Raw genomic sequence first — 15,886 nt, 5'->3', positions numbered from 1 at the left:
CCACAGCGTGCTGGCCCGGTCCTGGGCTCAGTCATCACCATGACTCTTGGGCTCCTCTCAAAACCTCAGTCTTGCTGGGTCTCTGGCTGGATTTGGAGAACAGGGCCCAGATGTCCCAAGGGCTGGAATCTGACAGCCACTGTCCGGGGATAGAGGCCTGAGATTTCAGCTCCCACCCCGTCCCTTACCCTGCAGGGTCCTCTTGGGTCCTGGACTCACCAGAACTCTCCATCCTCCGTGACCTGGTGTTGCAGACGGGCCTTCTCGTTCTTGCCCACAAAGCTCCAGTCCTTCCAACTGGAGGGAGAGCGGAGGAGTTAGGGAAGGAAAAAGAAAGGGAAGGCCTGGTGTGAGTTGGGACAGGAGGTGTCAGAGAAATATGAATAAGTTCAGAGAATAGGTCATCTCCAAACTGCAGCCAGTGTGAACCATCGAAATGCAAATCTGATCTGATACCCTCAGTGTAAAACCCAATAATTGCTTCCCACCATCCTCAGGATTAAGACCACGCTTTTTGAATGGTTTATAAGGGCTTGACTCTTCTCTGGCTGAATCTTTAACCATTCCTCACACTTTAAAGTTAGGAGTTGGGCTCTGGAAATAGGTAAACTGGGATTTCAATTTAATCATACCAGTACTAGCTGTAACCTTGGGCAAGTCACTTCACCCCTCTCAGCTTCTGTTTTCTCAACTGCAAAAGGGGAATGATTATATCACCTACTCACAGGGCTGTGATGAGCAAGAAATGAAATAACGCATGCAAAACGTTTAGAACTGACCCGTCATCTAATAAGTAACTGTCTTGAGTTACTGAGAGAAAGATCAGACATGTAAACTTCTCCTTCCTCCTGCCACCCCACGAAACATCCCAGTTTTGTGTTTTAAAAGGCTGGGCAGTTTTACACACTCTTTCTCCCGAAGAAGGAGGAAATAAAGCACATTTGTGTTTCAGGCATGTGGAGGAGAATGAAACTGAACTAGTTTGGAGAGGTAAGGGATTGAGGAAGTGCTTGGAACCAGGGAATACCAGAGGGGAAGTGGAGATTCCTGAGACCAGCAGGAGGGACACAGTGGCGGGGAGTGGAGGGAGGGTCTCCTTGTGTGACTGAGGCTGGGCCCCACTTGTCAGCAATCCCTGCAGTGGAGGTGTTGGCAGAAAGTGAGTTAAGGCCGGACACCAAGATCTGAGACTGGAGGACACAGCGAGGGTCCCTGTGGGTGACTCGGGCCAGTGGAGTGGACAACTGATGGGGCACCGAGGGCCTTCCCAGAGCAGAGAGCCTAGTTCAAATGCCACTCCCTCCAGGCAACTTTCTACCTTCCTGTCCCACCCAGACCAGGAGAAGGGCTCCCTTTTTGTGACCCTTACCATAGCATTTCTCTCAACGATTAGTGTTTTTCTGTCCTTCCCACTGGACCTTAAAGCCTACAGGGCAGGGCCTGAATCTCTGCGTTCATTTCTAAGTCCCCAGACAGTATCATGGGGCCTGGCACATACTGCACACTGAGGAACTGGGGATTTGTTGCACGGATAAGAGAAGGGAACGGTAAGGAGACCAGGATCAGCACCTTATCGGTCTACCAAGCGAGGCTGCCTGCTCATGGAAGGGCCCCAGTGCTTAGACCTGTGCTTGGGATTCAGTAGGTGCTCAGCAAATACTTGCTAAGTGAATGAATGGCCGAATGAACCAGTAATTACGGTGCCCTGAGATGAGAGGTATGTTGAGGTAAGCCAGGGGCTGAAGGACACACACAGCCTGGGTGTGGTCCTTCCCAGCTGCTGAGTCCTGCTCTCCCTCCTTGGGAATAAAGGAGCTCCAGGGCCTACTCTCCAACCAGAGAGGCGGAGTCAGGAGCCAGTGATTGGGGTGGGACAATAAAGGCTTTGTGAACATTCTGGAGCCTTCATAACAGCTTCCCCAGGTGTGTTATTTTTGCTGCCCCCAGTCACTTGCTCTCAGTGATAAGCAGTAAAGTTCTTGCAAAGGGCCTGTGCATCTCTTTATGGGGACAGTGAGGGAGAGGATATCTTAGCACTGGTTAAGCGCTCTTCTGACACAACCGCATTTTCTCCTCATAACAGCCCACCGGGTAGGTGCTAACGTTGTTCCCATTTTACAGATGAGGCAACAGAGATTCCGAGAAGGGAAGTCACCTGTCCAGTCCAGACCCCTGCATCAAGACTCCCCTCCTTCCTGGACCTAGCCCAGGCTTTCTAGACATCTTTCCTTTCCAGACAGTGGCCATCAGCAAGCTCTCTGGATCCCAGGTTCCCGTGGCTCTGCTCCCAGCCCTTCCCTGAAGCCCATGTCCCCTCTTCTCCTCTGCGGATCCTTGGTTTTAAGGGTGATTTTAGACCAAGCATTTGTAGTATTCTTGTGGCTCGGTACCCAGCCCTGCCTTGCCCCAGGCCTTGTTGTCCCCTATTCGTGGGGTCCCCTCACCCACCTGTCACTCCAGGAGCCATTCCACTCCACCTGGCCCCAGGGGTTCCGCAGCCGCACCAGCTTCACTTTCTCACCCTTGTACAGGGCCTTGAGCAAAGAGAAAAAGCTTTCTCCCTTTGGGCCCTTTCTGAAAGGGGGTCTGCTGTCTTGCCCTGAGGGCTGGGGTGGGAGTGGGGAGAGAATCCTGTACAGGGGGCTGTCCTGCCTGGCCCCGGTCAAGGACACTAATCACAAGTCCCCTGTGGAATGGCAGGGTGATGGGTCAGAACCCTAGGGCTGAGTCTGCAGGAGTCAGGCTTGGCCACCACCTTGCCATCTTCTAAGAAGTGATTTTCCCAGCGAGCATCTGGCCATTCAGAGCTTTGGGAGAGGAGGCAGGGAATATAATGTAGGGCTCTGCTAGCACAAGGTGCCTCTGTGTGAATTAGAAGAAAACGCCCCTGCTGGCTGAGGAACTATAGAAAATGTCCCTTCCACATGGATCAGTCAGAAAAAGGGGCCCTTCCTCCTGGTTGCTGCATGGGCTGCTGCAGACGACTGCCCCTCTCTGCCCATCTCTGTGAACAGGGCACAACTCGCCCAACTGTGCACAAGGGGTCTGACAAGGTTCCTGTCTCTGACGTGACCCAGTGAAGGCCAGACATCCCAGGGGAAGCAAAACCTTGGAACTGACCATGAAAAACAAGAAACACAAGAGCCCATGATATCAACTTCATAAAACCAAAGTACTTTCTATTTGTTCTTTGGAAATGTTGGGGCAATTGCTATCTTTAGCACTAAAAACAAACATAAACTGAGCACCGTCTTGTGGCAAGATCCACCTACCAGTCCCAGTGGCCTCCTCCAACCCCAGGCGCTCGGCCTGAGAGCCTGATTGGAGGCAAATTCTACAGATGTGAAGGGACACAGAAAGCCAAGTCCTGACTTCGGGAGGTTCGCCCAAGTAGCCCCTCAAGTCCTGTCCCGCCAAGCCCCGCCGGGCTCACCTCCTCCAGCCCAGTGACTGAGTAGGCGTGGCCTTTGACCAGCCCGCAGGTCATTCTTGTCTCGTACTGAACTGGAACAATTGTCTGTGGAGTGAAAACCAGACAACCTGTCAGGGGTTGCTGCCTGAGACAAAGTTCACACTGGTTCACGTCCTGGGTTCTGCGAGGACGAGGACTCCTCCACGCCCTGGAAGTGTGCCTCCCAGCCGTGAGAAGGCCCTCACTAGCCCCTTCAGAGAGCCAAGACGATGCAGCACAGACAAGTGGTTTCCCCAGACCGTTGGAGAGCAACATGGAGCTGGGGCACGAGGTGGGTGAGAACGTGCCTGGCCCTCCTTTCTGGATCCCTTGGGGTCTTTCAGAGGAGGAAGTGGGGGCAGATGGAGGCTGCCCTGGATTGGGATCCCCTTCCCCTGAGCCCACCCAGGGTTGACTATTCCTGGAAGAGAAAGGGATTGAGAAAAGGGGGTTAGACGAAACATGTCGGTCTAACCCTTTATCTTTACATCCCCTCACCTCCTCCACACCCCCCCCAGAACATGCTCAAGAAATCAAAAGCGCCCAGGGAGAGAATTCTGAGGAGGCCAGAGGAGAGTCCTGCTGAGACGTGACCGTGCCTCAGGGAGCAGCGGTAGCTCTTCCATTTGAGATTTGCAGCCACAGGAGATCCTCGGCAGAGGGGTAGGATCACCAAAGCCCAGTGAGCCCTAGACGGATCTCTGTGGCTTCACTTTGCCTGATAGCATAACAGCTTTAAGAGGAGCAGCCTGGAGGCCTTTTCAAGGTGAGGGGTGTGTGGAGGGCCAGGGCTTTTTGCATCTCAGCCTCTTCCAGATTCCAGTCTTTATAGGACCCAGACCATGCTGAATAGAAAGTGAGGGGGGCAGGAGATGCATGCATCTCTCAGTTTCTAGGCGGTGGGGGGAGGGGAGGGGGGGAGGGAGCCACTTGAAATGACTCTTGTGGCATTACTTATGCATACCTAGCTATTCCACTGCTGGCCATCTGTCCTAAGGAAATCATCATGGACAGACACAAAGATGTATCTTATAGGATGTTCATCGTAACATTTAAACATAATAGCCAAGAACAGAAAAAGAAAACAATCTAAATTCCCAATAATAAGGTATTGGGTAGATAAATTATAACTTATTTGCATGGTAGAATATTGTGCAGCCACTAAAAAAATGTTAGAGCAGACACATTAAGAATATAATTCTCAAAAAAAAAAAAAAAAGAATATAATTCTCATTGGCACATTAGGAATATAAAGCTAACTGAAAAAAAGCATGCTGCAAAGAGGTACATACAGTATGACAGCTATTTCAAAATAAAAATTTAGATTAGTAGTATGCATAGAAAAATACTAGAAGGACGTATACCAAATGTTATTATCCTTAGATGGGGAAAATATAGCTTAATTTTTCTTCTGCTTTACTCCATGGCGCGTATTACTTCTGAAAGTACTAGAATATAAGCTCTGGGGCGGGGATGTTGGGGGGAGACTGCTTGTTCACTAGAATCCTAAACAAAGGGGAGAGAATTTTCTTTGTTGGCTACAAGGGTGCCTAGTGCCTAGTAGGAGCTCAATAAATATGTGTTGAATACATAAATGAACAAATTAGAAGGAGAGAAGTACTTTAAAATGAATGAACTCTCTTGTATTTCTGCCTGTTAATTCGTTATCAGAGAAACTGCCTGGACCATGGAGTTTGAAGGACCTCCCACAGAGATTCCCTCCAAAAGCTGCCTCCCGCACCTTCCTCAGGAGCCTCGGAGAGGGCAAGTTATTCCAACCCAGACCCTTGGAAGGCCTCAGGAGGAGGCTGTGTGTGAGGTGCTGGCTGCTGAGGAAGGTCTGACGCCACATACAAGAGGGCCGGGTCATGCAGGTGGGGGGGATGGTCAGCCCTGACAATGAGAGGCGTACACACCCGGGTCGGTCTGTCATCTGAGCATCCCTCGGGGATGAGGTCTGAATCCCTGAGATGCGAGTTATTCATGTTCCTCACCATCCGCTCAATCAAGTCCCTCATGTTCAGACCAGAAGGAGAGGTTCCATAGGTCATGTTTGTGCCATCCTGAGGCCCGATGGGGAGGGCAGGGGATGGGGAGGGAGAGAAAGCAAACAAAGGAGGGTGATAGAAAGGGAAGGAGACAGAAAGAAGGGAGGGGACAGACAAAGGAAAAGAGGAGAGATAAGTAGAGCATGAATGCAGAAAAGATGGAGAACAGTGATGCAGAAAGAAAATGTTCATCCATGGGTGCTTTACGCTGGCTTGTCTTCCCAAGCATCCCCATCTACTGGGTGTACTAGGAGAGGAAGGAACAGGAATTTAGCTTGGGGCTCTTCCTCAGCAATGGGAATCGCCAAGACTATTATACATTGAGCAGCCCCCAGGAAAGGTGTGTCTCCTGGCCAGTCTGCCATTCCCTCACTCTTGGCTCTGGTCTCAGTTCACACCACTTTGTTGCACAGGCTGAGTTTCTCCCAGATTACAACACAAAGCCCATATCCCAGGTGAGAGATACAATCAACGCTCAATGACTGGGAGGCTTTCTTAGGGAACTGGTGGGCTCAGGTCCATAAGCCAAGTGTGTGGCCAGCTTAATAGTGGCATGCTGGGACTGAGGAACACTGGCCACAGAGGCCTGCACTGGACCTAGGCCTCTGGACCTATTTCCACCTAAATTCCAGGGCTTAGAATGTCCTTGCTGAATATCTTTATTGAAAATCTCCACAAACTCTTCTCCCTTGAGAAATTCCCAATTTTCAAAGTTGAGAACCAGTTCCACCTTCCTAAAATAGTAGATTCACCCTGTCCCAGAGGAAAGCCCTATGCTGCTAGTCACTGGGTAAGGCTTCCCAATAGTTGGCAGCTTCCTGCCCTGCATCCCACACCCTAGACTTACATCAATGGAGCAACCCATGAGGGAGCCCCTCTCGATGGCTTTCTTCATGATCTTGTACATGTCTCTGGGAGCATCCTTGATTTCAAAAAACTCTGTTACTCCTCCTGTGAAGTCCTCCATGGCCTCTGTAGTGTTCCCACCTTTCAGGGCTTCATATGAACCATGGAGCCTTAGAGAGAGGATGAAGACCAATCTGGGGTCACAGGGTTCTAGGAAACATGACCCAGGTACCCCTACCACCAGAACTTTACTCTTGGGTCCTGTGATGTTGTCTCATCCAGTTCATCAACAAGCCTGTAAGCTGTTGGAACAGGTACTATGATTCCCTTTCTTCACAATGGAGAAACTGAGCTCTAGAGGCTAAGTGACCAGCTAAGGCCACAGAGAGGTGAAACACTGGGATGGAACCCACTATTGCCACTTCCTGATGCTTTCCACTATACCCTGAACCTGAGGTAGGGCTCTGTTAAAGCCATTAGTAGCTGGGGTGGGGCTTCTAAGCTTAGAGACAACATGGCTTTATTAATATATTGCAAGCTCATGAGGTGGAGCCAAGCCAGACTCTAGGATCTGAGCTCCAAAGATATAATGCTCTCATCTAGGATTCGCAATGCCACCAAGAAGGCAGGATTAAAGAGCTCACTACGGGAAGCTAAAGCTAAAGATTTCCTACACACGTCTTATTTCTACTCTTAGTGGTTTTACTTAGAATCACTGCTGCCTGGACCAGATCTTCTCTGACTTTGTGTCACAGTTGAAGACACACACACACACACACACACACACACACACACACACACAGGCTGGATTTTGCAGTCCACCTCCTCGCCTCTGACCCTGCCCCTCAGTCTAAAGTGCTGCTTACTTAGCATAAGCCTTCTCCAGCAGAGCACTCCAGAACTCATTGTGGTGGTTGGATTTGGTGAAAACCAGTTCATTGTTGTAAGTTGGCAGGCAGTCATCAATAACCACGTCCACCCAGTCTCCATAGCGCCAGAACTGCACAGAAGCGTCAAGCACAGAGTCACATCCTCAGATTACCAGTGGGAAATGTGTCCCTACCCCGCATTCCTTAATACCAAGCACCTTGCTGTTCGTTCATATTATTCTGGGTTTGGAGTGTGTGACTCTTTCTCTAACTGGACTGGGAGCTCCTTGAGGGCAAGAAGTGGTTTACAAACCACTCTCTCTTCCACACAGTCCAGCTCGGTGTGGGGGATGGTAGGCGCTCCCTACATACCTGAGGGCTTGAGATTTTCCTTTTCCTGCTCTGTAAGTCTGGGGTGTGGCCTAGGTATCAGTACTTTTAGGTATCTCAACTGATCCTGATAGGCAGTCAGGGTTGAGAACCACTGGTCTAGGTGAAGGTGATGTATGATTTATGTATTTCTTGATGACAAATAAGGTAGAAATTGCTGCTGAAGAAGGATTGACGTGGAAAAGGAAAGTGACCCAGAATACACTCTGGCTAAAGCAGGAACACTGTCCAATATTCTCAATTCTGGATGATGTTCTTTTTTGAACAAATCAGTTTTGACCCAAGAAAGCCAAATGTAGTTTAATTTCCTTCTAATGACATTTTCTCCCTTAGGGACAAGAGGGCAAAAATCTGTCTGGTCTTTGTGTTTATGATCCTTTAGATATCAGACCTTTTAAATATTTGAGGGAGGTGAGTAGCTTGATTTTGAAGAAACAAAATTCAGGGCCCAGCTGCCTTGCCTGAGCTGGGACGGCAGCAGGACACTGATCCTGAACTTGCAGAGAAGACCCTTTCTGAAGTCTTCAGTCCTGGGATAGAAGATCAACTGATGATCTGGGTCAGCCCAGGACATTTGGAGCCTTAAGGGCTGGAGACAGATTGATGCCTCAGAACCCCAGTATCTGCTAGATGCCCACATACAAAGCTCATTTCAGTTCTGGGCCAGCACAGGGTTTGGCTCTTTGCCAGGACAATTTGGATCCAGAAAGTTTCCAATGGCTGAATTGATTCTGGAACCAAAAGACTCATTGCTGGGCTGAAGCAGAAGCCTGGTTCCCAGATTAACCAGACTTTTCTTCCAGAGGCTGGAAAGGGTGCTTGATAGTCTTGGTATAGACCTGTGTTCAAGGGACACAAGTAAAAAGGAGCTGCAGCCGTGGATGGGATTTCCTTTACAACCTAAAGGGCCCTCTGGATTCCCAGTGCTAGTATCTTAGGGATTTACTTGAGAAGGGCTGCCGGTAATAACACAGAAGCCAGCCAGCTGGAGAGGCAAAAATAGACCCACAGGTCAGCAAACAGGATATCCTCCAACCTTTCTGGGGCCTAGCGGAAGGTGTAGGGGTTTGAGGGTAGGAAGAGATAAACAACTGCTTCCTCACAGGCTTGAGGCCTGAAGGGGATCACTGCCCACATCCCTGGCCGGGAGGGTGGGTGGGAACCTTTCCTGGAGCCACTGGGAAGTGAAGGCAGGGAGACCAGTGGTGAGTAGACAGCAGCTGGCCCTCTTAACTACAGTCCCTTGACCTCACCTGGAAGTGAAAGATCCCCGCGTAGTTTTCGGTGAAACTCTGTTCATGGGGTATGACCCGGAAAAGCAGTCGCTTGTTCAGGGTCAGGCAAGCGATGGCTGCGAGAAACCAGCAGTCCCCTGCAGGCAAACACGAGGCACAGGTCACGGGAGGGCCCACACCTCCAGGGAAGACAGAGACTCATCCCCATCGGCTGCTCTACTTCTCTGGAGAAGGGCGTTCACTTGGCATTCACTGTCCCACTTCCAGATCTGACCTTACAGAGGTGTCAACCCAGGGAAGGAGTGTGACAGCAGTCTCTGGACCATGTGATCAACAGGGTAACTTACTCCCTCGTGACTGGCTTTCCTGAAGGCTGTAGGCAATTCCTCTGTCTGCAACATAAGCTCAGACCTCCATTTGGACCTCAGTGGAGACGGGGCAGTAGGGGTCATAATTGGCTCATTCTTTCTAACACCCGCAGGAAATCTGCCTGCCCCGTAACTTTGCAGTGAGAGTCCATTTCCCCTTCGGACCTTGGCAGAGACTGAGCGTCTGAGAGCCATCAGTGCAGCCCATTTGTATTGTAAGGAAAGCTGGCTAGTAGTTGGAGGCGGCACTTTGCCCTGTGTATGTGTGTGTGTGCATGTGTGAATGCCCAAGGGGCAGGCCTGGATCACTAACAGAGCACAGACTATATACAAGGCCTTCGTTGTGCTCTGTGGGATATGACAGCATCTTTGAGACTGCAGAGGGGAGGCTGAGAGCTGCCACAGCCCTCCTCCCACCATTGGCCCCCCCCAGGCCCCCCCAGGCAGCCAGCCTCTCCTCTGAAACAGGCCCAGATTATTAGCTTGCCCAGGGCTCTGCAGGCAGTCTTCCCTCGAGTGCAGGAACTCAGATATCCAAAACCTCTTCAGCCTCTCCTTCTGGGGCCAGATTAGCCAAATTTCATTTGGTCTTGAGTGCCCTTTTCCCACAAGTTTTAAACTGTGTTTGTCGATGTCTCTCCAACTTTATTTCACAGAGCTTTCCCACAGTCCACACCAAAGATAATACTTCCCGAACAAGAGGCTGAGACAGAGGAAAGACTGGTGAAGCAGACAAGCTAACCAACCAGAAAGAAAATTGGACGCTCATCCACATGGCAAATGTCGTCTTTGTTGAAAGACTCCTTTAATATGGAGCTATTCTGGGGCAATTTCAACAGGAGTTCGAGTTACAAAAGCACATTTTGTGAGCGTATAGATTCCATGTGCCCAAGGGACATGCGTGGTACATGGACAGTTTCAGAGCTGCCTTCTAAGGAAGGTGGGTACAGCTAAAAGCAGGGCTTTTGTCTCGCTGAGTGGGGTGTGTGAGTGTCCTGGAGACTCTGGAGAGGAGGCTGTGGAATGAGGCACACCTCCTGTGACACAAGGCAAGGAACTAGTGAGAAAGGTGGGAAGGACAGAAATTAAATGAAGCAATCACCAGCACGTTGATAAATGAGTATAAGGTAATGTTATCAAAACCTCCTCCCCCAAATCCATTAAAAGCAAAACCAGATTATTGTCCCTTTACTTACTGTGAAGGGATCACACCTTTTAATCACCCCCTGATTGTTTGGCTAGATATGACCCGAGGGACTTTCCTACCTAGATCTCCTTGACAGATGTCAGTTCTGTTGGCTCCGCCAATGATAAATCGGGGATTCTCACAAATTTCCTGTGAAACAAAAAGGAAATAATAATAGTAGCAGTAGCTATTATTTACTGAGGTTCATACGTAGTACTGGCATCACATATCAAGAGTTTAACACACACCACTCATTTAAACCTCCAAAAACAGCCCATGAATTGGATACTATCATTCTTGTTTTTCAGATGAGGACACCAAGGCTCAGAGAGGTTAAGAAACCTGCCCAAGGACACACAGCTAGTAAGTGAGAGAAGCCAGATACATGGCTTCTCTTCCCATTGTTCCACACTGCTCCCTCACACTGATATACTGTCTGAGTAAAGATGCACCTTGAGAGTTACGGCAGTGTCATTACTGTCACAGCTTTGGAGGGACAATAGAAAACATGGCTCTTGCTTTTTTTTTTTTCTATGCCAGGGAAAAGAGGTACAGGAGGGAAAGTAAAGATCTTTTCCCCCAAGACATGGTAACATAGATATTTAGTATCAGCATATGTCCCAAGGGCCACAGGACTTGAGAGCTGGGGAGAGCTGAGGGTAAATTTGGTGTGGGCCTCAAAGGCCTCCCCATCTGTTGGCGGGTGCGTTCTTTATTCAAGGTAACCCAATAAGACACCCCTGGCATGAGCAGTTTTCAAATCCAGGCACTACCAATTATGTGTATTCCAACAGAGACCAACAGAGGGTGCTCTTGTTTTTGTTTGTATGTGTCATGCTTTGGGGTTTTTTTTTTTGTTTTTTTTTAAATTTATTTAAAATTTTTTATTATTTTTTATTTTTTGGCTGCGTTGGGTCTTCGTTGCTGTGCGCTGGCTTTCTCTAGTTGCAACAAGTGGGGGCTACTCTTCACTGCGGTGTGCAGGCTTCTCATTGCAGTGGCTTCTCTTGTTGCGGAGCTTGGGCTCTAGGCGCGCGGGCTTCAGTGGTTGCCGTGCATAGGCTCAGTAGTCGTGGTGCGTGGGCCCTAGGGCGCGCGGGCTTCAGTAGTTGTGGCGCATGGGCTTAGTTGCTCTGCGGCATGTGGGATCTTCCTGGACCAGGGATCGAACCTGTGTCCGCTGCATTGGTAGGCGGATTCTTAACCACTGCGTCACCAGGGAAGTCCCCATGCTTTGTTCTTTAACTTTTGAAATAATTGTAGATTCTGTGTATTTGTTTTAACAGCATTCTTCACAGCTTCGAGAAGCTTATCCCAGTGACACAGCCCTCTCCTTCTGTCTCCCCCATCACAACAAGCTGGTATACTCACATGAGTTGAAGCTCCCTGCACTCAGAATCTCTCTCTCCTACTAGATGGGAAGTCAGTCATGCTTAGACCACACCACACACACATCCCGCCTGAAGTTCTTAATCAATGGAAGGATAAACCAAAACCAATAATTTTTAAAAAGGTTACCTATAGGAGAGGGAAGGATTAAGGGGGTGAATATAGGGATGGAAGTAAAACTCTGAATATAACTGTTTGAAAATAGTTTTGACTTAGGAATCATGTAAATTTTATAGAATTAAAAGCCAAAATTAAAGACAATTTTAAAAAGCAATCTTTAAAAGCTGAGAGCAAATTGAAGCAAAGGAACCAAACTGCTTACCAAATTGATGGCATGACCACACACATAAAATGAATTCTTTCAAGTGACTTAAAATATAAAATTTTGGTTGTTTATTCCTTTTGGGATATAGCCTATGGTCAAAAACCAAAACTATAAAGAAATGTGAACCATAATAAATAAAAATAACATTGTTATTACTTCAAAACTTTGACATGTAGGGTAAGGTAAATAAGAATGTACATTAATGTCATTAGGAACCAGGATATTTTTAGTGTAAAAGAAAATATGTAAAATATAAAACTGAATAACTTAAGTAACAACCCTGCAATGTTAAAGTTGAATTGGATCTATAACTCATGATTTATTTTTGTCTCTCTAGAAAAAATTTTCTATCTCTCTGCACTAAAACAAAAGAAACAAAAAAACTAGAAGCAGTAAAAATCTAGCAGTAAAGAAAACATCAACATCCAGAATGTGGTCTTTAAAAACCGTTTCCCACTAATAAAATATAAAACTCTCATTATTCCAAATCAGACTCTTTCCTCTTAAAAAACAAAGAAACCAATTAAGGTATAGTCAGCATATGTTAAAATAGTCTCCCCAGTGTTTTGCCTCCTTAAAATACACTCTACTTTCTCCTGGCATTACACCTCAATTTCCAACGGGGGAGCAACACCGCTGTCAGCCCACGTTGTTCTGGTGGGCTTCCCTCTTCATCCAGATCCAGATGGCTATTAAGGGCAATCAGAGTGAGAGCGACTGGTTCAGGGATGGGCACATGACCAAATCTGGGCCAATGAGATATGGGCCAAGACTTTCGTTGTAACTATTGAGAAAGAAATACATTCTCCTCTGGGAGTTCCTAAGCTGGTAGAGTGTCAGCCTGAAGCTGCTGGTGGCCATTTTTGCCCCTTTGTGAAGTTAGCCCACTTGAGAATAAAGAGAACTCAGAGGAAGCAGATGGGGGAGTGGGTGGAGAGGTTGGAGGTGATAAATAGACAGACAGATAGACAAATAGATGATATTAGGGATTGTGTCTTTTTTTTTTTTTTAATAAATTTATTTATTTATTTTTGGCTGCGTTGGGTCTTCGTTGCTGCACGCGGGCTTTCACCATTTGCGGTGAGCGGGGGCCACTCCTCGCCGCGGTGCGTGGGCCTCTCACTGCAGTGGCTTCTCTTGTTGCGGAGCACGGGCTTTAGGCACGCGGGCTTCAGTAGTTGTGGCGCGCGGGCTTAGTTGCTCCGCGGCATGTGGGATCTTCCAGGACCAGGACTCAAACCCATGTCCCCTGCATTGGCAGGCGGATTCTTAACCACTGCGCCACCAGGGAAGCCCTAGGGATTGTGTCTTGATGACATTGTTTGAGGCCTGGATTCAGTGTGTCTAAGCCTGATCATCACTTTTGAACATTCAAGTTATAGAGCTTTTTTTCGGTTTAAGTTAGTTTGTGTTGGGCCTCTGTTACTTGCCAGCTGAGACACTTGACTACTGAATGTCCTGCCCTGTTATGAGGAATATATTATAGAGTAACTCAAATACTAGAATTATAGCTACATTTTTTAGCTGTCACAAGGATAGATTTCTCTCCTTGGGTCTATAAGTACAGAAGCAAACCTCGTCTCCTCACCTGCCACCAATTCAAGGGCTGACTACTTGCAAAGGCAGTAGCAACTGCACTGCTTTCTCTTCCATCTGCTTAGAGGTCCAGGTATTTGAATAGAGTTACATTTTTTGCAGTAGTAGAGATTCCCCAATATATTACATTTACCTTCAATACTACCTCAGCTAAATTCACCAAACATTAATTGAGCTTCCAAGTATGCACAGGGCTGGGGGATTTAAGGATATAATAAAAATAGGAAATCGTCCCTGCCTGCCCTCCAGGAAACCCCCAGCCTAGAGACCCTCAGTTGTTTGTCCTCATGAGAGATGTCTGTTTGGTGAGGGTCAGTTACCAAACTTGTTGAGGGTTAATTCATAGAACAGCTAGATTTACCTAGATACCCCTTCCCACCACCTACTTTCCTGGAGTGTCTGAGGCCTGTTTTTGTTGGTTAATATGAACAAAGGGTAGATTGTCCTGGCTCTGTCACTTTAACTTGGGGACCTAAGACTTCCGGTCACTTGTTTGGCTATAATTTAGCATGGAGACTGGATCTGTCAGTGATGGATTCCCAGCAATTAGCAACAGATGACCATTTCCTCAGTTTTTGAGTGCTGTGGTTTGCAAACATTTTTTTAATTTTATACCTCCATCATTAAAATATTCTGAACATGCAACTGTACATATTCTTATTAGTTTTAAATTATGTGTGTGTGTTATCCTAACATACAATGTGCGTTATAAGATAAACAAAAGCATACATTTAAAAGGGTGGGCTAATATAGATATATGTAGGGGACTTCTGGTTTCAGCTCCAACATGTAAAAAGCTTGGAAGTCATCCCTCCCATCCTTACCACAAGAAAAAGCCAAACACCTGAAAACCAGTGACTTTGCTTGGATCCATCAGAGAACTGAGGTTGCAGGGCAACCTACCACCCTGAGATATGGACACAAGTGAAACCAGAGAGTTATAGCCAAGATCTGTTTATCTGGAACAGAAGCTGCCTCAGCCACAAACTGGGAGGAACACTTAAATGGTAACTTTGATGAATTTCAGGAAGCTGAGTGTGGACTAGCACAAGAGTGAGAAACTTCTGGAGCCACAGTCTTGGGAGAAACCCCCAACCCTTTCATCGTTTTTACCTCCAAAAATTCGAAGTTCTCATGGTGAAGATCCAAGAAAGATCCCCCCTACAGGGGAAAAGACTTTTCCAGTCTTACCTATGTTGGGGGAAATGTATTACTCCCACTCCAGCCACCTCCAGGCTTTCTCACCTAAGAAGGGGTAAAAGCTATACCAATGGAGAAACGTGTATGAAGGTCATAGCCCAGAGAGACAGTCTCATTAAAAGACAGAGCTTTAATCATTAGATTATAGAACACTTCCCCTCCCCGATCATACCACCACATCAACAGGGCTCCAGTGAAATAACAGTGACTTACAGCTGAAAGAGCTGCAAGATGTAAACTCTGATAAGTATTTAGGAAAGCCCAAAGTCAAGAGAGGAGACAAAACAAGGATATTAAAGGAATTTGAAGCTTCTGACACCTGCAGCTGGAGGAAACAAACACAGCACAACTTCTAGCCAGCTTAACATAAACCCTTATGCCAAAGGCTAATGTATCTTAGTTCTTATTACCCAAAGCAATATGTCTGGCTTTCAGTAAAAAATTACAAGAGATGCCAAAAGGCAGGCAAGAGCAAGCATCAGAACTAGATTCTGATATGACATAGATGTTGGAATTATCAGGCAGGGAATTTAAAATAACTATGATTAGTATGTCAAAAAGTCTAATGGAAAAAGTACATAACATTTAAGAAAAGATGGGCAATATAAGCAGAGAGATGGAAACTCTAAGAAAGAATCAAAAGGAAATGATAGAAATAAAAGACAGTATAACATGTATTTGATGGGCTCATCAGTAGATTAGACATGGACAATAAAAAAAAAATCAGTGAGATTGAAGATGAGACAATAGGAATTTCCTAAAGTGAAATGCAAAGAGAAAAATATAACAACAAAAACAACAACAAAACAGAGCAGAACATCTAAGAACTGTGGGACAATTCAAAAGGTGCAGCATATGCATAATTGGAATACTGGAGGGAAAGAAAGAACAGAGCAGAAGAAATATTTGAAGTAATAATGTCCAAGAACTTTCCAAAATTAATGACAGATACCAAATCACAGATCCAAGAAGCACAAAGAACA

At 47.0% G+C, this 15,886-nt stretch overlaps 1 protein-coding gene and 1 long non-coding RNA gene across 8 annotated transcripts in view; one reads left to right on the top strand and one right to left on the bottom strand.

Annotated features, from left to right (window-relative positions):
• CAPN3 (calpain 3) overlaps positions 1-15,886 on the bottom strand; it is a 51,777-nt gene that overhangs the window by 12,874 nt on the left and 23,017 nt on the right. For 4 of the 7 annotated variants that reach the window (XM_068549993.1, XM_068549999.1, XM_068550015.1 and 1 more), the window contains exons 2-8: positions 10,474-10,543; positions 8,858-8,976; positions 7,212-7,345; positions 6,347-6,515; positions 3,434-3,517; positions 2,449-2,534; positions 220-297 (exon numbers count right to left, since the gene is read on the bottom strand). In XM_068549993.1, coding sequence (XP_068406094.1) covers positions 220-297; positions 2,449-2,534; positions 3,434-3,517; positions 6,347-6,515; positions 7,212-7,345; positions 8,858-8,976; positions 10,474-10,543 — 740 coding nt within the window. Of the gene's footprint in view, positions 1-219; positions 298-2,448; positions 2,535-3,433; positions 3,518-5,367; positions 5,515-6,346; positions 6,516-7,211; positions 7,346-8,857; positions 8,977-10,473; positions 10,544-15,886 lie in introns of all 7 variants that reach the window. The other 3 variants (XM_068549981.1, XM_068549974.1, XM_068549987.1) reach the window with 1 other exon arrangement.
• Positions 5,241-11,942, top strand: LOC137768515 (uncharacterized). The gene is made up of 4 exons (XR_011074756.1): positions 5,241-5,289; positions 9,864-10,147; positions 10,702-10,756; positions 11,680-11,942. It is a non-coding gene; the product is annotated as an uncharacterized lncRNA (long non-coding RNA).

This window comes from Eschrichtius robustus, chromosome 1, assembly GCF_028021215.1.
Source record: "Eschrichtius robustus isolate mEscRob2 chromosome 1, mEscRob2.pri, whole genome shotgun sequence".
NCBI classification, from domain to species: domain Eukaryota; kingdom Metazoa; phylum Chordata; class Mammalia; order Artiodactyla; family Eschrichtiidae; genus Eschrichtius; species Eschrichtius robustus.
The sequence above is the reverse complement of the archived record's forward strand: the minus strand, read 5'-3'. Positions and strand labels throughout refer to the sequence as shown.